Genomic DNA, 20,370 nt, shown 5'->3' on the forward strand with positions numbered 1-20,370 from the left:
ACCGCTGCCTGCTCTGCCCTCTTCTGCCATGGACTATCCCTTCCCTATTCCCCTGCTCCAGGACCCCCCTCTTCCCTGACTTTGGGTATTTTTTTGGGATGTCAGGAGCCGCCCCTAGAGAATGGGGGGGGGGGGGGTCCTGTCACAATCTGCCCCTCATGCCACTTCTCCCTGCAGCAGGGCCTCCATCAGCTGCCCCTGCATCTGTTGTCCTGCACATGGGTCCTCCTCCTACAAACTCCATCTTTAACACATTATCTTCTAAGACTGAAGGGAAAAAGGGAATTGACAGCAGGAACAAGTGGAAGCTGTGTCCGTAAACAACGATCAAGGGGAAAGAAAAGATAAACTATGAGAATTAATCTAATGATCACCGTTAGTACAGAGATCAGGCCTTCGCTGTTGCGGCTCGTAAGCTGTGGAACAAGCCGGCTGATTGGGTCAGATCAGCCTTCAAAGGTAATCTTAAAGCCTACCTTTATAACGTTAAGGTCATCGTAAATGTTTATAGCCCGGAAAGGTCATCTTAAAAGCTACTTTTATAGCCTAGAAAGGTAATCTTAAAACAACTTTTATAGCCTAGATAGGTCATCTTAAAAGCTACTTTTATAGCCTGGAAAGGTAATCTTAAAACTACTTTTATAGCCTAGATAGGTCATCTTAAAATCTACATGTATAGCCTACAGTATAGCGTTCAACTGTTTTCGATTTATTTTTATATATTGATTTATCTATTATTATCTCAAATCCCAATAATCACACTACTTAAAAGTACAACACTGGGATAAGAGTCTTCTAGTATCATCCTCCAAGTATCATGATATCATGACAACCGGGAGCTCTCTGGCACAGCAGCAGGACACGGTGGAAACTGAGGCCCTGTCCACACGCACGCGGGGTGTTATGTAACCGAGCTTTAATGTGCGCGGTTGCAATGTTCGCCCACACACAACCGGGGTTTTGGAACACTGCAACCGTGGTCTTTGAAACCCGGAGTCCAGGGTGAAGTTTTGCGCGCATCCCGGTTGCAGTGGTTGTGTGTGGGCATAGAAACCGAGGTTATTTCCAGTGTTTACAGCAGAGCTGTCCCAAGTAGCGTTATATGAAAATGATTGTAACAAACTTTTGTTCGAAACGTATCGTCTGTGTTGAAGTGTGTTGTGATCGACTGATGGTGTCTGTTGTCACATTCCTGACCTGACGCTGAGTAAACCTGAAGCTGCGGCTAAACTAAGCTCATGTGTTGTCAAGTTATTGTTATAAGGAACCCAGTTCAAACTACAACAGTCTGCATCCCCTTAACAATTGTTTGTATTGAGCCGTATTGTATTGTACCCATTCTGCAATGTGTTAAATAACATTTTCATCCATTCATTCTACTAGCATTAACATTACTACTTTATTATTACGTTAGCACGTAAGCTAACAAAATCGGCGATCTTTTTGTGAGACTAAACTCCGCTCTTGGTGGTAAATTGAGTGGTTTTGTTTCATCAACAAATGAGGCAGAACACACAGTGAATGTATCCTTTTTTGTTTATTGCACGTTGTTCTAGCTGCAAACTGTAGAATTGTTTGGCTGTGAACAAGGAGGGATGTTTGTGTTCCAGGCTTCAGTTCAGTTTCCGGTATTAACCCTAAACCCTTCTGATTGGTTGAAATGGCCTTCATGTTTGAACTACATCGCCACCTACTGCTTTGGCATTGTACTACATGTATATGACGTCACTCGGTGCAGGGTTTAAACCAGTCGTGTCGACAGAGTTGAATTTAAAAAAAAAAAAAAAAAAAAAAAAACGGTGTCAAAAATACCCGTGATCGTGTGGACTGGGCCTGAGTCCCTCCGCTAAAGTCACAGCAGGGTGCGAAGGAGGAGATGAGACAAGAGGAGCTGTGTTGTAAAGATAAGATAAGATAATATAAACTTTATTGTCCCAGAGGGGAACATTTACTAGGAACATCAGTGCTGCATCAGTCAGCGAGAACAGTGTAGACAAAGAAGAAAAAAATATATATACAATCATTCAGATAGTAAAAAGGACTTCAGACAAATATGACAATGCATAGAGACATACAACCATAATTCATAAGTAGGTGAACTCATTTCAAAAGCTTCAAAAAGCTTCATATTGCACCTTTACCTTGAAAGATTTGGACTTGGACAAGAAAGAAAGAGGTAACAGCCTCTTAAATGGCACCTCAAAGGAATAGACCTCTGGTGTTATTTAGGAGAGCGATGGATGTAGGAAGGAAGGAGAGCTTGTAGTGGTTGCTCTCGTATCTACATATCTACATCTAAATAGCACTAAGTTACATGGCGATGGTTAAAGAGTGCATACAGATACCTGGAAGATCGATTATACATAATAAAGACAAAAGAGGTAGTCAAATGTCTACTGCAAAACCTCAAGTCTTAGTGTGAATCGTACTATTGTAGCCTAGAGAGAAAAGAAAATACACACAGGATATTATTGTGCTATTGTGTTGTATTGTATAACCCTGCGTGAATAATGCAGAGTGTGAGAAGCAGTGCGTGTGTTTTTAACTCACAGCTTCCGAACTTGAGAGGGCAGGCGTGAGCGTCCATGGGGAAGTCCTCTAGCTGCATGGGGCACTCTGCTGAGATAGTCAACCTGGAATATACACATACATGTATTTACAAATACATCCATGTGTTAAATATACAAACACATCCATATATAAGACGTGTGTACATTTACATCAATATATGAAATATACAAATGCATGAAACATGACAAATAGACTAATTTCTCAGACACAAAAACAGGTAATAAATAAATATCCATGGATGGTTGCCTGGTTCAAGAAGTTCTGAGAATCATCAACCTCCTCTTTAGCGTCGCAATCATTCATATAAGTTACTGGATAATAATAATAATAATAATAATAATAATAATAATAATAATAATAATAATAATAATAATAATAATAATAATAATAATAATAATAATAATAATAATAATAATAATAATAATAATAATAATAATAATTGTTGACAGAGTCAGCTATGGAGCGACAATAATATGTTCATGACGACAAGGTTTCTCTTTAGCCTTTGGCGTCGTTTATTTCACATTGCACCCAACAGTACACATGAGACCTTCTCTTGTGAGAGCGACGGTGGAAGAGAGTGAGGGGGGAGGTAACATCTCCTTTTATACCTCTCACCTGGCATCAGCTTCAATAGCTACGCCTATAGCTCCCTCTTGTGGAAACAGTTAGACAGTTACATGCAATCATACATAACATCAAACTTCAACACTCCCACTTATGGTTGTCTTGTATACTGTACAACTCTATCAAAAACAATTTTCAAAGAAAATAATACAGTTTAGAACATCAAAAGAATATGGCAGTCAATATTACATAACAGGCAATATCTACACACCAAACATGACCTCTGCAAATCTTCTCAATTTCAGTTTGGAGACCGGCTTTGTCATAGCGTCTGCTACCATGTCGTCTGTAGGACAATAAACAAGTGTCATCCTTTCTTCTCTGATGACAGATCTGATGAAGTGATATTTTATATCCAGATGTTTACACCTCTGTCGGCACACAGGGTTTCTAGCAATTGCAATGGTTCCCTGGTTGTCTTCATAAACAACAGTTTTCTTATATACATAGGTATCCATTCCTTCGAGCAGTTGTTCTAGATAAATACATTCCTGTATTGTCATAGCTAGAGCCATGTATTCGGCCTCACAAGTTGACAGTGCCACCGTGGGCCGCCTCTCCGTCCTCCACGAAACCAGTGAGCTGTCCCTGTCCAAACCCACACAATACCCTGTGGTACTTCCTCCGTCCGTGGCGTCCGCCGCCCAATCTGCATCACCGCAGGCCCTAAGCCCTCGCTGCTCCTTCCGAAACAAAGCTGTTTATCTGCTGTGCCCCTGAGACAGCGAAAAACTTGTTTCGCTGTAATCCAGCGCTCCTCTGTGGGGTCAGCAAAACGCTGTGACAATTCACTCACCACAAAACACAGGTCAGGGCGAGCACATGTCGTCAAATACATGAGGCCACCTACAGCCTCCCCGTACATTTTTACATCTGTCAATTTCTGAGCATCCTCTTGGTAGTCTCGTTTTTTTTTTATCACATGGTGTCTCCCTTGTCCCACATTCTTGCATGTCAAAACGCTCCAGGATCCTTTCCACATATCTCCTCTGGGATATTCTTACACTACTGGCTGACTGCTGTTCAAAGTCCATGCCCAGAAAATGCTCTAACCTGCCCAGGTCCCTCATTTTGAATCTGGTGGAGAGCATACCTTTCACCTGCTCTAGGTTTCTAGTGTTGTCTGCTGCGATGATCAAATCATCCACTTCTGTATTTAAATATGTAATCCACTTCTGTATTTAAACATGGGATCTCCTTCTGTATTTAAACATGGAATCTCCTTCTGTATTTAAACATGGAATCCACTTCTTGTAATTTGGGTTTTTCAAGCTTACACACTAGCTTCTCTCCTTTCTCCTCTTAGCCTTTAGCTACAAACCTGGCTTTGTACTTGTCGTGGCCTTCAATACCCTCTTTGATTGAGTGCACCCATTTTCCTCCCACTGTCTGTCTGCCCTCTGGTAACTTGGTTAGAGTAAAGGTGTGGTTGTCCTCTAGGGACCTCATCTCCTCATCCATTGCTCTCTCCCATTTCCTTGATTCAGGGGACACCATCGCCTCTTTAAAGGTCTGAGGTACTCCACTCACCACTCTGTAGCAGTAATCAATGCTGGTAAGTAGGGATGCTCGATATTGGCTTTTTTACCGATACCGATATACCGATATTGTCCAACTCTTAATTTCCGATACCGATATTAACCGATATCAACCAACCGACCCCCCCCAAAACTGAATAATTTCAGGTAATTAACATTACATATGTCTTGTTATGGAATTAACATAACATTATGCATACTTTTGACAATAAATAAAATCAGAATTTGTTCTTACTTGCTTGCCTGGGTAAATAAATGTTATAGAAATGTAAAAAAAAATTTAATCTTTTATTTTTATTTTTAAACCGATACCTATATTTTCCGATATCACATTTTAATGCCAATATTGGCCGATAATATCGGTAGGCCGATAATATCGGACATCCCTACTGGTAAGTGTACTGTCATCCTCGTCACTTTCTCTCTGGGCATAGTCTTTCAGATACTTTGGGGGTTTGTGTTCCTGTGAGGGATACCTCCCACTGCATGAGGCACGTGACGTCACCCTCAGGTGCTCCTCGTCATCATCCTCTGGGGGTTGCTGACTGTCTGTCTGCACGACTGTGCTAAGTACACTAGGCTAAGGTGTCTGTTTCTTCACACCTTACTCTGGAGTCCAGCTATGGCTCCTCTGTCTGTGTCTCGGTCTCACATGTTGTCTTTGTGACAAATTTGACTAGCCTGTGTTTTTGCACTTTCCCTTTACCGGGATAATAGACTAGAAAAGCGGGGCTTCCTTTGTCGTGCCCTACAAAGAGTCCTTTTTCACATCTGGACTCGAGCTTTCCTCTGTCCTGCTGGTAAACATAACACACTGATCCAAATTTGTGCATTCTGTCCAGATTACACTTCTTTCCTGTCAGTGCTGTATACGGGGTGGTGCCCGTGTGCTTATTAAAACATCTGTTTCTGGTGTAAGCGGCTTCTTGTACCGCATAATGCCATAGACTCTTAGGTAAGTTACCATCTATTAGCTTACACCTAGCCATTTCGAAAAGAGTACATCCTTCCCTCTCTGCCACCCCGTTCTGGTGCGGGGAGTACGGCCATGACGTCTTGTGTCTTATCTTGTTCCTTCTGAGTGATTGGAACTCTCTATTTGTGAACTCGGTTCCGTTGTCGGACCTCAAGCATCTTATGTTGCCATAAGGGACTACATCTGCAAGGAATTTCTCCGTGGCCTGGAGTGTGTCACTCTTTGCTTTGAGAAAGTAAACAAACACTGCCTCTGTACACACATCTGTAAAATACTGTACATATTTAAAGCCACCTATGGACTCGTTGCTTACTGGACCGGCTAGATCTGTGTTAACTAGCTCAAGTGGTACCTTTACTTTTTCTGTGGGACTTCTGTTTCTCGATTGAGTGAACTTCCCCTTTATGCACACTTCACATTCTTTGTCAGGCTTTGGCACCGTTTGCAGTAGCAGATTTTACAGAGAATAGTTCTTGTGGGAACAAGGGTATGTAGAGAGCGTTCTTTAACGTCACTGTACACCGGCGCCCCTCACTGTCTATGAGGCATACCTGTGAGTCTCCTCTCCCTTGCGCCAACCCGAAAGTGCGCTCCCCGTCTGCCAGCTCCATGCTGTGTCTCTCCGGCTCTAAGGTGTTGTCAAAGTTCTTGAATCGATTCCTGTCGTTGATGACGTGGGACGACGCACCTGTGTCCACGATCAGTCCCTTCCTTTGGACCTGCTGCTGCTGCGTTGGCTGGGTGACGTACGCTGTCTGCGCCCCGAAGATGAAGTCCTCTCGTCCCGCTACTCTCCGGGCGTCGTCTCGACTTGTCTCACGTCCACCGTTGACGCCATCTTGTCCACAGCCGCCATCTTGTCCATGCGCGTACCGAGCGCTCTGGTCACATTTCTTTCTACACACTTTATCTGTGTGCCCCATGGATTTGCAGAAGCTACACCAAACAGTCGTTGTGCAGTTATCTTTCCGGTGCCCCTTTTCTCCGCATCGCCAACACGCCAGCTCTGTCGTGGGTCTGGTCTTCTCTCTCGGTGCCGCCCGGGCCTTCAGCACCCTCTCTCCCGCCTCCGCGGGGACTGGGTGTGTGTCTTCTGAGGCCTCAAAGTTTCGCAACTTGGCCTTGAACTCCCCCAGCGACATGTCCGCTGAACCGTGTGTCACCAGTAGTGTGAACGGTTTGTACAGCTCCGGTAGTCCTCTCATAACCATCGCCATCATTAGTCCATCGCTCGGTGCTTCTCCTGCACTCTTAAGCGCCGTAATTATCTGCTCAGCCCTGATGACGTATTCGGTCAGTCTCGGTGTGCGCTTTCTTCAGCGCGGTTAGTGTTATGTAGAGGGATACAATTCGGGGTCTTCCCCATCCGATATAGTGTTCTCTCAACACTTTCAGGCTCTCTCTGCCTTTGTCCTTAGTGTCGCGGAATATCAGCCCCAAGCTTGTGTCGTCTAGCAGTGGTTCTAACTTTCAGTATGCGTCGGCATTTTGCTTGGTGTCCAGGGCTCGCACGGCCGCCGTTACTTCTCCCGTGGGGGCCGTCAAGATCATTGTCTTCAGTCCCACACCGTGCATGCAGCACAACATTCGCTCTTCCCAGAGCTCATAGTCCTCTGCTCTTCCGTTGAACAAGGGCCATTTGCTCCTTCCTGTGGTCGCCATCCTCTTTTGATGGTAGGCGTAGCTTTAGCTCCCGTTAGCCTAGCTTTAGCCATGCGGTGCTCCCGGTGCTAAACTCGCCTATACTTCAGCTAAAATTGCTACCCTTATTATTTCGCACCTGCGTGATCTGGGCCCATAACCTGTTGACAGAGTCAGCTATGGAGCAACAATAATATGTTCATGACGACAAGGTTTCTCTTTAGCCTTTGGCGTGGTTTATTTCACATTGCACCCAACAGTACACATGAGACCTTCTCTTGTGAGAGCGATGGAGGAAGAGAGTGAGGGGGGAGGTTTGATTGATTGATTGATTGAAAAGTTTATTAACAGATTGCAGAATGGGTACAGTACAGTACAGCTCAATACATACAATTGTTAAGGGGATGCAGACCAGAGAAAGACTTTCGTCTTGTTTACATCAGGGTCCCCCATTTTCAATTCATCATAACATATATGACACACACGACATACAGATAGACAGTACTGCTATATCTATACATTTATGACATACCAGATTTGCAAATACAGTACTGTTTGTGATACAAAAAGTGTCCAGAAAAAGAGTGTATATACATTTGACGTAGAAACTGTACATTGGAGGAGGTTGGGTAGGTGGGGTGGGGTTGGGTGGGTGGGTGGGGGGGGGGGGGGGGGCTGTACATTGGAGGTGGGGGGGGGGTTGGGTAGGGGGGGGGGGACACTGTACACTGTACATTGGAATACTGACAAAGCCATACTTGGTCATTTACTGTACAACTGGGTTAGGACATTTGTAGGGGCCAGTTTCGAATTGCAGTCTCCTGTTCTTTGAGAGTGTTTTTTAAAGTGGGTAGTGATTCACATTCCTTTACAGCTTTGGGTAGGGCGTTCCACATTAATGAATAATAATGACTTGGATTTATATAGCGCTCTTCACTGACCCAGAGCGCTTCACAGAGTCCATTATTCGTTCATACACAGTCATACCGGTGGTGGTAAGCTACAATTGCAGCCAGAGCTGCCCTGAGGCAGACTCACGGAAGCGTGGCGAATAATCAACGCCTACGGCCCCTCCGACCACCACCAACATTCATTCATTCACATGCATACACATTCATACAAGGCAAGTAGGTTAAGTGTCTTGCCCAAGGACACAACGGCAGTGGGATGGACATGGGCTTGAGCGGGATTCGAACCACCAACCCTTGGATCATTGGACAACCCACTCTACCCCTGAGCCACGCCGCCCCACATTGATGTAGCATAATTGCGAAACGTGTTTAGTCCCTTGTTTGAGCCGAATCTGGGTTTAACATGATTTGTGGAGCTCCCTCTGGTGTTGTGATTGTGGTATTCACTGACCTTTGTGAAGTATTTTGACATGTACATGGGTACCTTGGTCGTGTAGTGTATCTTGTAGACCAGGCCCATTGCAAGTTGCTGTACTCTGTCGTCTACTCTAAGCCAACTGTGGTAAATTCCCAACATAGATCTCATGATTAACTAATGTGTAGAAATACTTGGCCCTTAATTATAGTTCATATTGTGTCACTAAGACCTTGTGGTCTCTCCAGGAGGGCATTTGCATATAGTGGCAGCTGGGGTAATACTTACTTCCCTTTAGGGGGTGAGTAAGAACAAAGGGCAGGAACATGTGTCTCCTTTTAGGAGACATCAAAGGCCCAACTGGTCTGCCAAAAGACAATGATTAGGTCACATATTGATGGCTACATGTGACCATCAAAGGTCTGATCACACACACACACACAGACACATAGTCACTCACACACACACACATAGACACACACACACACACATAGACACACACACACACACACACACACAGACACACACACACACACAGACACACACACACACACACACACACACACACACATAGACACACATACATATAAATATATATATACACACACCCAGATCAGAGATATGAGCATTTTGTACTAATCTGAACTACAGTTTGCAGAAATTCAATGTCTACAATTAGTTAATGTGTCTGTGCTGTTTTCATTTATGTTCAATTTGATTAATTGATGGTTTTATATTCTGATCTATTCTCTTCTATCCAGTTCTAATTTAATCTGTTATTCAGTTATATTCTATTCTAAAAGAATGATTAAAGTCAACAGACTTAGTGATAAAGAAATATATCTGTGTTTATGTGGGCAATTGTAATTCAAATAAGGACAGCCTCCGTTTGCAGTTATGTGAAGGGGGTTGGGCTATTAAGCCAAACCCCTATTTTTCAAATACAAGCTTAGCAGGCTTGTGATTGGAGCAAATAATGTGATGATGTCATCAACTCCGAGACACTGGGCCTTGGCTATAAGAATGGGTGTGTGATGGGGGGAGAGGACTCTGAAACAACCAACCCACAAGACAAGACCTCACCTACCATCTCACCCATCAAGAGCAAGGCAGCAGAAGAACAAAGAACTTCTTGGAGGGAAAATCAACTCTTTGTTCACTAGCCAAGGGAACAAAGACCATCAATAACTTATCAACTATCATTCTTTATACTGTAATATTAGTCTGGTTGTTATCACTCACGGCATAGTGTTTGTGATCACAACTATAGCATTTTCTTATTGTAATTTGTATACACTCTTAAACTTTGATTAAACAACTGTTATACTACTTTCCTCCTAAATTCCTTCTGCCTGCACCGCTCAGTTTGAACAGAAGTGATTCCCAGAGCTTTAAGGTATTGAATCACAACGCAGAGTACCAGCAACCCGGTTCTGAAGCAGAGCAGAACCGAAATAGCTTGGGAAATCCACTTCACATCCTAGGTTATCAAAGTGCCAGGGGTGAGGTGGGTTCTAGGAATCAGGTCAAGCAGTAGTCTGACTAGTTTGTTTTGAGATGTTTGTAATTTGGTTTTTAGTGCCTTTGAGGTGCTTTGATACCATGAGGTGCAAGCATAGTCGTAGTACCCTTGAATGAGTGCTCCTGCCAGAGTCTTCAGGGTATTCTTGTTTACCAGAGAGGAGATCCGGTACAAGAATCGAGTTTGTTGGTTGACTTTTTTTTATTACATTGGATGCCATTTTGTCACAGGAAAGATTAGCCTCTAGGATGGAACCCAGGTAGGTAATTTCATCTTTCCTTGTGACAATATTGTCACCCACTGTAACTGAGAAGCCGTCGGTCTTGCTGAGTTTGTTATTTGAACCGAAGAGAATGGACTCTGTTTTACCCATGTGTAATGATAGTTTGTTGTCGGCGAGCCATATGCAGATTTTGCCTAGTTCCGAGCTGAGGGTTTTTTCAACCTGTAACTTGTTCTTGTCAGAGACCAGCAGGGCTGAGTCGTCCGCAAACAGGAACAAGTTGCAGTCACAAGCTGACGACATGGCATTTGCATAAATTAGGAACATTAGGTAACATCTCCTTTTATACCTCTCACCTGGCATCAGCTTCAATAGCTACACCTATAGCGCCCTCTTGTGGAAACAGTTAGACAGTTACATGCAATCATACATAACATCTAACTTCAACAATAATAATACATTTTATTCGTATAGCACCTTTCATACAAGAATTGTAGGCAAAAAGGCATAAAATGAGCACGGAATTGGCAGATCAAGAGCAATGCATGAAGTGCAGACATAAAATAAGTATAAAACGAGCATAAAATAGATACAGTAGCAGCAAAATAGACAAAGTCAAAGTACAGTAGAACATTAACATTACCCAGCAAAGCCCTGGACAGGCTCCAGTATGTTCAGAACTCAGCTGCCAGGGTTCTCACTCACACCAAGCCCTGGCAGCACATCACCCCCACCCTCATCCGCCTTCACTGGCTCCCAGTCAAGTTCCGCATCACCTTCAAACTCCTGCTCCTCACCTACAAGTCCCTCCATGCCCTCGTCGCCCGATACCTGTCTGATCTCCTCCACCAGCACACTCCATCCCGGAACCTACGATCCTCTGATCTATGTCTCCTCTCCATCCCTTGCACCAGGTTACAGACTTTCGGGGACAGAGCCTTCAGCGTGGCGTCCCCTACCCTCTGGAACTCTCTCCCCCCCGAAACCCGCAACGCCCCAACCCTGGACACCTTCAAAACTGCTCTAAAAACACACCTCTTCACCAAGGCTTTTCCCCATCAGTTAGTTTAGATTAGATTAGGTCCATTATCCATTATCCCTTACCTTCCCTCATCCCCTTTTTTCCCCCTATTTCCCTAGCCCTATTTTTTGTCCTGATTGTGAACCGACCTTGGGTTCTATGAAAGGCGCTATATAAATTTGATCTATTATTATTATTATTATTATTATTATTATTATTATTATTATTATTATTATTATTATTATTATTATTATTATTATTATTATTATTATTATTATTATTATTATTATTATTATTAATATTAAATCATATCATCTTAATATGCCTCTTTGTGTATGTTTGATTATCACTGATACACATAAATAATAAAATAAAAGTAATAAAAGAGTAAAATAGAATAGACACTAGAGTGCAATTGTGCAATAGTGCAGCGCAATAACATAGTTAGTCAAATAGAATAGACAGAGTAAAACAATACAATAGTGCAGTGCAATAAAAAATTTCTCATCTAGTCATGCTGGTGTTAAAAATGAGGAAGGATGAACATTGTAACTTCAATACATGGGACTCCATGGTGTATTAGCCGAATAACTCATGAGGGGAGTATAGGGCAGAGCTGGCCTGTCTACCGTCAGCCATGACCACAACCAAGACTCCCACTCACCCTTGCATTACTCCTAAGGACCAATCAGATATCTCTACAACAATCACATGACCCTAGGTCATAAACCCTATTCGTGCAGGACTAGTATTACCTTGGGACCTCTAGTAAGTTGTCCTAATTGCGGAGGTCGTCTGTGATCTTAATCCTGCACAAATCGGCCATGTCTGTCATTTGTAATGTAAGAATTCCAGCGCAAATTACCCGCCATATTTCAGCAAACTCGAAGGTAATCTGGTAATATCAGTCCCGTGCGAATCGGCATGTTGGTAATTTGGGGTCGTAATTAGTTTTTGGTAGTAAAATCAATAAAGGGAGGTTTTTAATGCATTTTCAGTGTAAACGCCAACTCTGCTTCACCTCAGCATGGACATCGATATCTGTTATCCATGTCATTATGTTTCCTCTGCTGGATTCATATATTTGATTTATTGAAATATTGAAGTAGCTCCTTTGCATGATTCCTCTTTTGCATCAGGCAGCGGGTTTGGCATTGTTATGAATTAGTTTGAGGTTTGAAACCATTTGAAACAATAATGTTTGATCACGCACCCCGACAGTCAAAACTATGGGCATGTCAAGTTCAATCATGGCTAAACACGTATCCCGTAAGAATGAAAGAAAGAAAGAAAGAAAGAAAGAAAGAAAGAAAGAAAGAAAGAAAGAAAGAAAGAAAGAAAGAAAGAAAGAAAGAAAGAAAGAAAGAAAGAAAAGAAGAAAGAAAGAAAGAAAGAAAGAAAGAAAGAAAGAAAGAAAGAAAGAAAGAAAGAAAGAAAGTATTTTGTCCAAGTCTGTCAGATTATCTTCTCATTGAAGCTTTGAATAGTTTCATCACAAACTGTAATCCTTATAGTTGACGATGACGACACCACTGGATGACCACAACACTATTACTCGATTGCACAGTCCAAATAATATCTCCTCCACATCAGAAGGGGTACAGTAGAATTACAGTGGCAATACTACCCCCTTGTGGTCAAAACCTCACTGTGCACTCAACCTGTCCCTCCCTGTGGAAAACCCCTCAAATCCCTCAGAGCATCGGGCCTCAGAAAGCACTGTGTGACAGTAATTAGGTCTGTGGATGATAACATGGGGTTGAATGAAGCAGAATAAAGTGGAGAATAGGAACAAGGCTGCGCTCTCTAATCTCTGAGCAGGAATCCCCCTTTGTGACAGAGTTTAGTCTCTCTATGGGAGGCTAAGCCACATCCGGCCCAGACACGCACACACACACACACACACACACACACACACACACACACACACACACACACACACACACACACACACACACGCACACGCACGCGCACACACACGTGCACACGCACATGCACGCGCATGCACGCGCACACGCACACACACACACACACACACACACACACACACAAGTGATGGTTATAATACCCCCTTGAGCTTGAATGAATAAGACAGTCTTGATCAAAGTTGTCTGCACATTTTCCCATCTGTAATACAAAAATGCACTAATTCTTTATTTTTTACACACACAATAAGTAGTGGAGGTATTGGAGTATTGGGAGAATGAGCGTATAGATTTCTGCCTATTGTCTCATCTGTAATATACGTAGATTGAACATTGGAAACTGAGCATGAACATGGTGAAATTATGACATTTAAGAATGACCCATTTATTTCACTGCTTTGATAGTTATAATATATATATATATTAGAAACTATATTTTATTTGAACATATATTCAATGTTTGATCGTGATTACTTTAACCTTCCATCTCCCTGAATTAAACATATTATATGAATCACCAGTACAGTAAATCATCAAGTATTCTCAATGCGTTTTATTTGTTTGTAAATATTATTTCGGTGATCGATCGTCAATGTAATTGTACTTGTACAAGTTGGTCACTGGCTTTAAATGTCAAGGCCAGGACATGACGTGCATTTATAAAAGTATAAATATGTATGAATAGAGTGCATTTATATAAATATGTATGCATATACGGTGTAGTGTATGCATTAATGGCTTGACCTCCACATGTACAGACTACTTTAAAGTAGGTTCAGAGAGTGCATGGTGTAGTGGTCAAGACCCCTGCCCCTGACACCGCATGTATCTCTGCTGGCCTTCTCTCCTGTGTCTCCTCTACTCTGTCTAACTCTCAGCCCCCCAACTGTCTCAATAATGAACCTTCTCTCCTGTGTCTCCCCTATTCTGTCTAACTCTCAGCCTCCCTACTGTCCCCTACTCTGTCTCCCTCTCAGCCTCCCTACTGTCTCAATAAAGAACCTTCTCTCCAGTGTCTCCTCTACTCTGTCTCCCTCTCAGCCTCCCTACTGTCCCCTACTCTGTCTAACTCTCAGCCTCCCTATTGTCTCAATAAAGAACCTTCTCTCCCATGTCTCCCCTACTCTGTCTCCTTCTCAGTCTCCCTATTGTCTCAATAAAGAACCTTCTCTCCTGTGTCTCCTCTACTCTGTCTAACTCTCAGCCTCCCTACTGTCTCAATAAAGAACCTTCTCTCCTGTGTCTCCCCTACTCTGTCTGGGGGGGGGGGGGGGGGGGGGTCGCATCAGTGATTGTTTTCCTAACATATCAATTTGTGAAATAAAATAACATATGTTGTTTTGAAACACAAGATAAGAGATAAGATAATATATTCCTTTATTGATCATCTTGGGGTAAATTCGGGCGTCATAGCAGCATGGGGGAGGGGGGGGGTACAGGTATGGGCAGGGTGATAGAAGAAAGACATAAATATAGGCCCTTTTCGTAAGGGCACATAGAACATTGTGCACATAGAGTTGCCTTGGTCCTTTGCTCTATTCAATTTTTGTTAATGATTTACCTTATGTATCGAATAATGCATGCATGGAAATGTATGCGGATGACTAAACTACAAAAGAATACCTCTCAGCAAACGCTGGAAGAGGGAAAAACATGAACTAACTACGAACAATACTTTACATGGCATGAACAGCAAGGCAGGCGGGGTGAGCAACAAATCCAAATAGTAGTGGAACAGAGAACAAGGATACTGGAACAGGTACAGAGTACAGCAAACAGGGGACATAGAACAGGTACCGAAGAGTATGAACACGCACGGAAGACAAGGGCAGACTGACATATATACACACAGGTTTATTGACACATGAGGGCTGATTGCAAATGAGACACACCTGGAAGGGGGAACAGACTGACATACTAAAGTGACACTAATACAAGACAGACTGATAACAAATACACTAACTAACACACTGGAGACATAACACTAAACAAGACAAGGGAAAACAAAAGGCAACAAGCAAACTGGGAGAGACGACACGATGGGGAGAACACTGAGGAACATGGATAACTTAACACAACATAAATGTTAAATGAGTCCAAGGGGTAATGACTGGAATTGTCCAGCAGGTGGAGGGAGAGGGGAACTGTCCATGAGAAGGCGGAGGGAAGTGAGCAGAGTCAGGTGGGACGTGACAGTAGTAGTAGTAGTAGTAGTAGTAGTAGTAGTAGTAGTAGTAGTAGTAGTAGTGATAGTACTGTAGTAGTAGTAGTAGTAGTAGTAGTAGTAGTAGTAGTAGTAGTAGTAGTAGTAGTAGTAGTAGTAGTAGTAGTGATAGTACTAGTAGTAGTAGTAGTAGTAGTAGTAGTAGTAGTAGTAGTAGTAGTGATAGTACTGTAGTAGTAGTAGTAGTAGTAGTAGTAGTAGTAGTAGTAGTAGTAGTAGTAGTAGTAGTAGTAGTAGTAGTAGCAGTGGCATTGCGCAATATGTCGGGGCTCCCCCGCAGGTCAGACCATGGGGCCCTGCCCACTCCCCTAAATCAATAATAAAGTGAGATGGGATAGACATCGCAGCCACTTAAAGTTTATTTTTTCAGGCATCATTCATTGACAAAAACAAGTGGCTTTGTATTTGTTGTAACATGAAGGTATTGTAGAACGTTATAGCCATATCATAATTTGAGTTCACACAACGGAACAGTTCACATAACATAATTCTGGATAAAAGAAAAGTATAGCCAAAAAATTTAATAAAAAACACATCCTATAGGCTACATAGTAGAGGATGCAGTCAGGAGCTGCTTTCTATTGTATAGGCCTATTATTTTATACAAGCACGTCTCATGGCATTCTTCTGCGCAAAGGCCTGTAGAACACTCTTTAAATAATAGACTGCTCGCGCGTCAGCTCTCAATACTAGAAACGTTAATAATAATAATAATAATAATAATAATAATAATAATAATAATAATAATAATAATAATAATAATAATAATAATAATAGCTTCGAATTCTCTCGCTCTCATTTGGCAGCATGTGTCGTTTATGATACGAGGAAACATAATCTGACCATTGACGCACAAATAGCATCTAATAGTTTTACGAGAGAGTTGGGGTTTTGGACCGAGGTCCTAACCAGAATAACTACACTAACACTGGCCTCTCGCAACTCTGCTTTCCGGAGTCAGTGAGAGAAAATAGGTGATATAGATAATGGTAATTTCTTATCTACCATAGAATTTATGGCGCGTTATGCGCTCAATTTAAACCATGTACTAAAAAATTTACGGATTAGATTCCAGTTCCAATGTAACCTGTAGGCTACTCGTACTGGTTATGGCGAATAAAACGTTCTATTCTTCTAACCTGTCTCTGCCAGCTGCAGCCCCGCAGAACCATACTGGGCTCCTCCTACTGCCCCACAGCGCCCTGTTCCCGCTCGTTACGAAATCTAAGAGGATAGCCTACAGTGGGGGCGGGGCCCCCTAAACTCCGGGGCTCCCCCGCACCGCAGGGGGTGCGGGGGCCTCCGCTACGCCACTGAGTAGTAGTAGTAGTAGTAGTAGTAGTGATAGTACTAGTAGTAGTAGTAGTAGTAGTAGTAGTAGTAGTAGTAGTAGTAGTAGTAGTAGTAGTAGTAGTAGTAGTAGTAGTAGTAGCAGCAGCAGCAGCAGTGGTAGTGGTACTAGTATCAGTAATAGTATTAGTATATTCAACAGTGAATATAGTAGTAGTGATAGTACTGTAGTAGTAGTAGTAGTAGTAGTAGTAGTAGTAGTAGTAGTAGTAGTAGTAGTAGTAGTAGTAGTAGTAGTAGTAGTAGTAGTAGTAGTAGTAGCAGCGGCAGTGGTAGTGGTAGTAGTATCATTATTATTATAATTTATATTATTAGTGGTAGTACTGTAGTAGTAGCAGCAGCTGTGGTAGTAGTAGCAGTATTATTATTATTATATTGAACAGTGAATATAGAGTAGTAGTGGTAGTAGTATCAGTAATGGTATTATTATTATATTGAACAGTGAATATAGAGTAGCATTTTGAAATGGAACCGTGTAACTGGAACGGCGTGTTTTACAGTCAGCAAAGCCTCATTAAACACCGCTCCCCGAAGACGCTCTCGTCTCCGACCTCCTCGCGGAGTTCCTCCAGCTGCTTGTGATACAATAAGCAAGGTAATACAATTGGGTAATCATGCACTGATGTGGAAAGCAACCTGAGCCCCCAAAACAAGTGCTCCCCGGGGGGGCAGAGGTGGCCTCGTCCTCCACTTAGTTCCACTTCATTCACTGCCATCCTATTATCACACATCTATTTAGTGTCAGGAGACCTCTGGAACACGTGAGAAGGGATGTGAGAAGGTGAAGTCCACAGTTTGTTTTGAATTAACATTGGTACATAAAATGTACAGTTAACACTTTGGCTGCCATGGGTTAAATTAATGATATACCATAGATTGCCAGCGCTATTTGTCTATGGAGAAAGTCCCCTTCTTTGCAGGGCTATAACTTTTTAAATTCTATTGCTACATTGCCATTATTAGGGCCCATTCAAAGTCCTATATGTATTGTTCGTTGTGTAGCAACGTTAAACTTTTTCATTCACATATTCATAGTAAAGTATGGTCTAATGTATAAGTATGTTTTCATCTCTTTCTGCAGCTTTCTCCAGAACGTGATATATAGCCCCAAATGCATTATATTGATGATGAAATACAGTTTGATGGCAATCCGCGCGATATAAAAAATTCCAACTAGACGTACTTCTAGAAGTTACTACACGTCATCTGATGTTGACCGGATGGGCGAGGGGGCGTTTATAATTCCGTGGGCAGCGTTATACCAATCATCTAATGTGGGTCAAATGTTGATAATATCAGTTATTATCGAAGACGGTAACGTTACACGCTGAAACTCACCCCAGTGTCCGCGCGCCGTTGGGCGATCATCGTCGAGTAGAAATTTTATCATTATGGGATATATTATTACCCGGTCCATCTCCAGCTTGTATAATGGTATATACGTCCAAATCATGTTGTTTATCGAGTTATTGGCAATCGATCGCTATTTAGTGTGACGAGCTAGAGTGCCGGAACCTATCCCGAGTGGCCGGAAGCAATACGGACATCTAGCACAACCTCCACTGTGCTTCCTGTTAAGCGGTTGCGCGATCGGCCACCAGATGGCGCTCCTGAACCGCCAGAGAGCTCAGTGGGTCCTGCTGGTGGTTCTCAGGCCAGCGGAGGGACATTATGGATCAGATCGCAGATTTTTGAAATATTGATATAAAGACGACGTACAGCGTCCCCCGGCAACTTTAGCATCGCCAGCAAAGACGTTGTAAATCGTTTTTAGGCAGTCAAAGTGAAGCTGAGTTATATTGTTATAAGAATTATAGTAAAGGTTTAAATAACTAAGGATAGCGTTAAACTGCCTCAATCACAATTGCAATTTTTTTCTAGCTGTTGATAAAGGAAACTATGATATATAATATGAGCTTATTAACCACACTTAGGTTTCAATGTAATATGGCTCCACATAATGTTCCATAGTGGCATAAGGAATAACATTATAATGTTCTGAATGTCTTAAGTAAAATGTTACCTGCCTAACCCATTATTTCACAGATATATTAATATAATTCCAATGTGTGAGAACACACACAAGTAATACTTCATCTACATCATTACACTGCTGGCCAGTGTGACTATTACCATATTGTCTCTGTCTCTCTACCACTGTGCATATTAATATTACAACCCCGTACATACATCTGATTAGCACTATTACTCAGTAGTACTAATTGATATATTTATATCCAGTGATCATGTCATTGGGGACATTGAATCCTTGTGTTGTGTTAATTACAGCACCGTGACATGATGTAGATGAAGAAACAGCAATACCTTGTCTCATAGGGACTGCTACCATATCATTTCATTGAGAAGTAATTAACACAACACCAGGATTCAACATCCCTGATGACATCACTGGTGGCCATATTCTAACCCATTTACTCTCAATAGCTGTCAAACTTAATGAACATGTGCAAAACTGTTTAGAGTTTTTGGATGTGTATGTATGTGAGATGATGTGCAAAATAAATCAGGACTGTTTTTTGGTGAAGCCATCCTGCCTGTCTACAGAACTTCATTTTAAATCGAAAAGGAGGCTACCATAGCAGATGTGCCGCGCTAACAATTGTAGCAGGGAGGTGTGGATGATTTAACAACTGTAGCAGGGAGGTGTGGATGATTTAACAACTGTAGCAGGGAGGTGTGGATGATTTAACAACTGTAGCAGGGAGGTGTGGATGATTTAACAACTGTAGCAGGGAGGTGTGGATGATTTAACAAGGGGGTGGTCATCCCTTTCCATCTGTGTGTGTGTGTGTGTGTGTGTGTGTGTGTGTGTGTGTGTGTGTGTGTGTGTGTGTGTGTGTGTGTGTGTGTGTGTGTGTGTGTGTGTGTGTGTGTGTGTGTGTGTGTGTGTGTGTGTGTATGTGTGTGTGTGTGTGTGTGACTCTGAGGCAGTGGCTGTCTCAGAGAATATTATATCTGACCCCAGTATCTCAGTCAGAGCATCTATGTCTGTGTGTGGAATGGATCACCAACTTCCACTGACTAATGCCTGAGGTCGCCTCCTGTGGGCACAACAGCAAAGACAGCGGGAACAATGGACTGAGTTGAGACTGCAGGGGAAGATTGCGTGTCTCCCTGCTGCGGAACATTCTGTCTCTCACTCAACAATGTTGCCATAGATGAGTGCATTGTTATCTTTACTCTGAAAGCGAGATTACAGGTCTTACCATCTAAACTGAATCTATCCATCTGGTTTCCAGGCAGTCATGCTCCTCACTGTATTCATCATGACAATAACCAAATAGCTGAAACTATGTCCCACATCTTAAATGGTTGCCATGTATACAGAGGCCTCTACATAAGTAGGCATGACAGAACATTAGATTTGATAGCGAAAGATATCTCTCTTATTTTTAGGTCCTCCAT

The 20,370-nt window shown here is 42.4% G+C and overlaps 1 protein-coding gene across 1 annotated transcript in view; it reads right to left on the reverse strand.

Annotated features, from left to right (window-relative positions):
• LOC311241451 (gamma-aminobutyric acid receptor subunit alpha-5-like) overlaps positions 1 to 20,370 on the reverse strand; it is a gene marked incomplete at its 3' end in the record, with an annotated part of 157,137 nt that overhangs the window by 108,503 nt on the left and 28,264 nt on the right. Inside the window, exon 4 of the mRNA XM_084330287.1 lies at positions 2,551 to 2,633. Coding sequence (XP_084186413.1) covers positions 2,551 to 2,633 — 83 coding nt within the window. The remainder of the gene's footprint in view (positions 1 to 2,550; positions 2,634 to 20,370) is intronic.

Source organism: Notolepis coatsorum (assembly GCF_963971535.1).
Source record: "Notolepis coatsorum genome assembly, chromosome: 1".
NCBI classification, from domain to species: Eukaryota; Metazoa; Chordata; class Actinopteri; order Aulopiformes; family Paralepididae; genus Notolepis; species Notolepis coatsorum.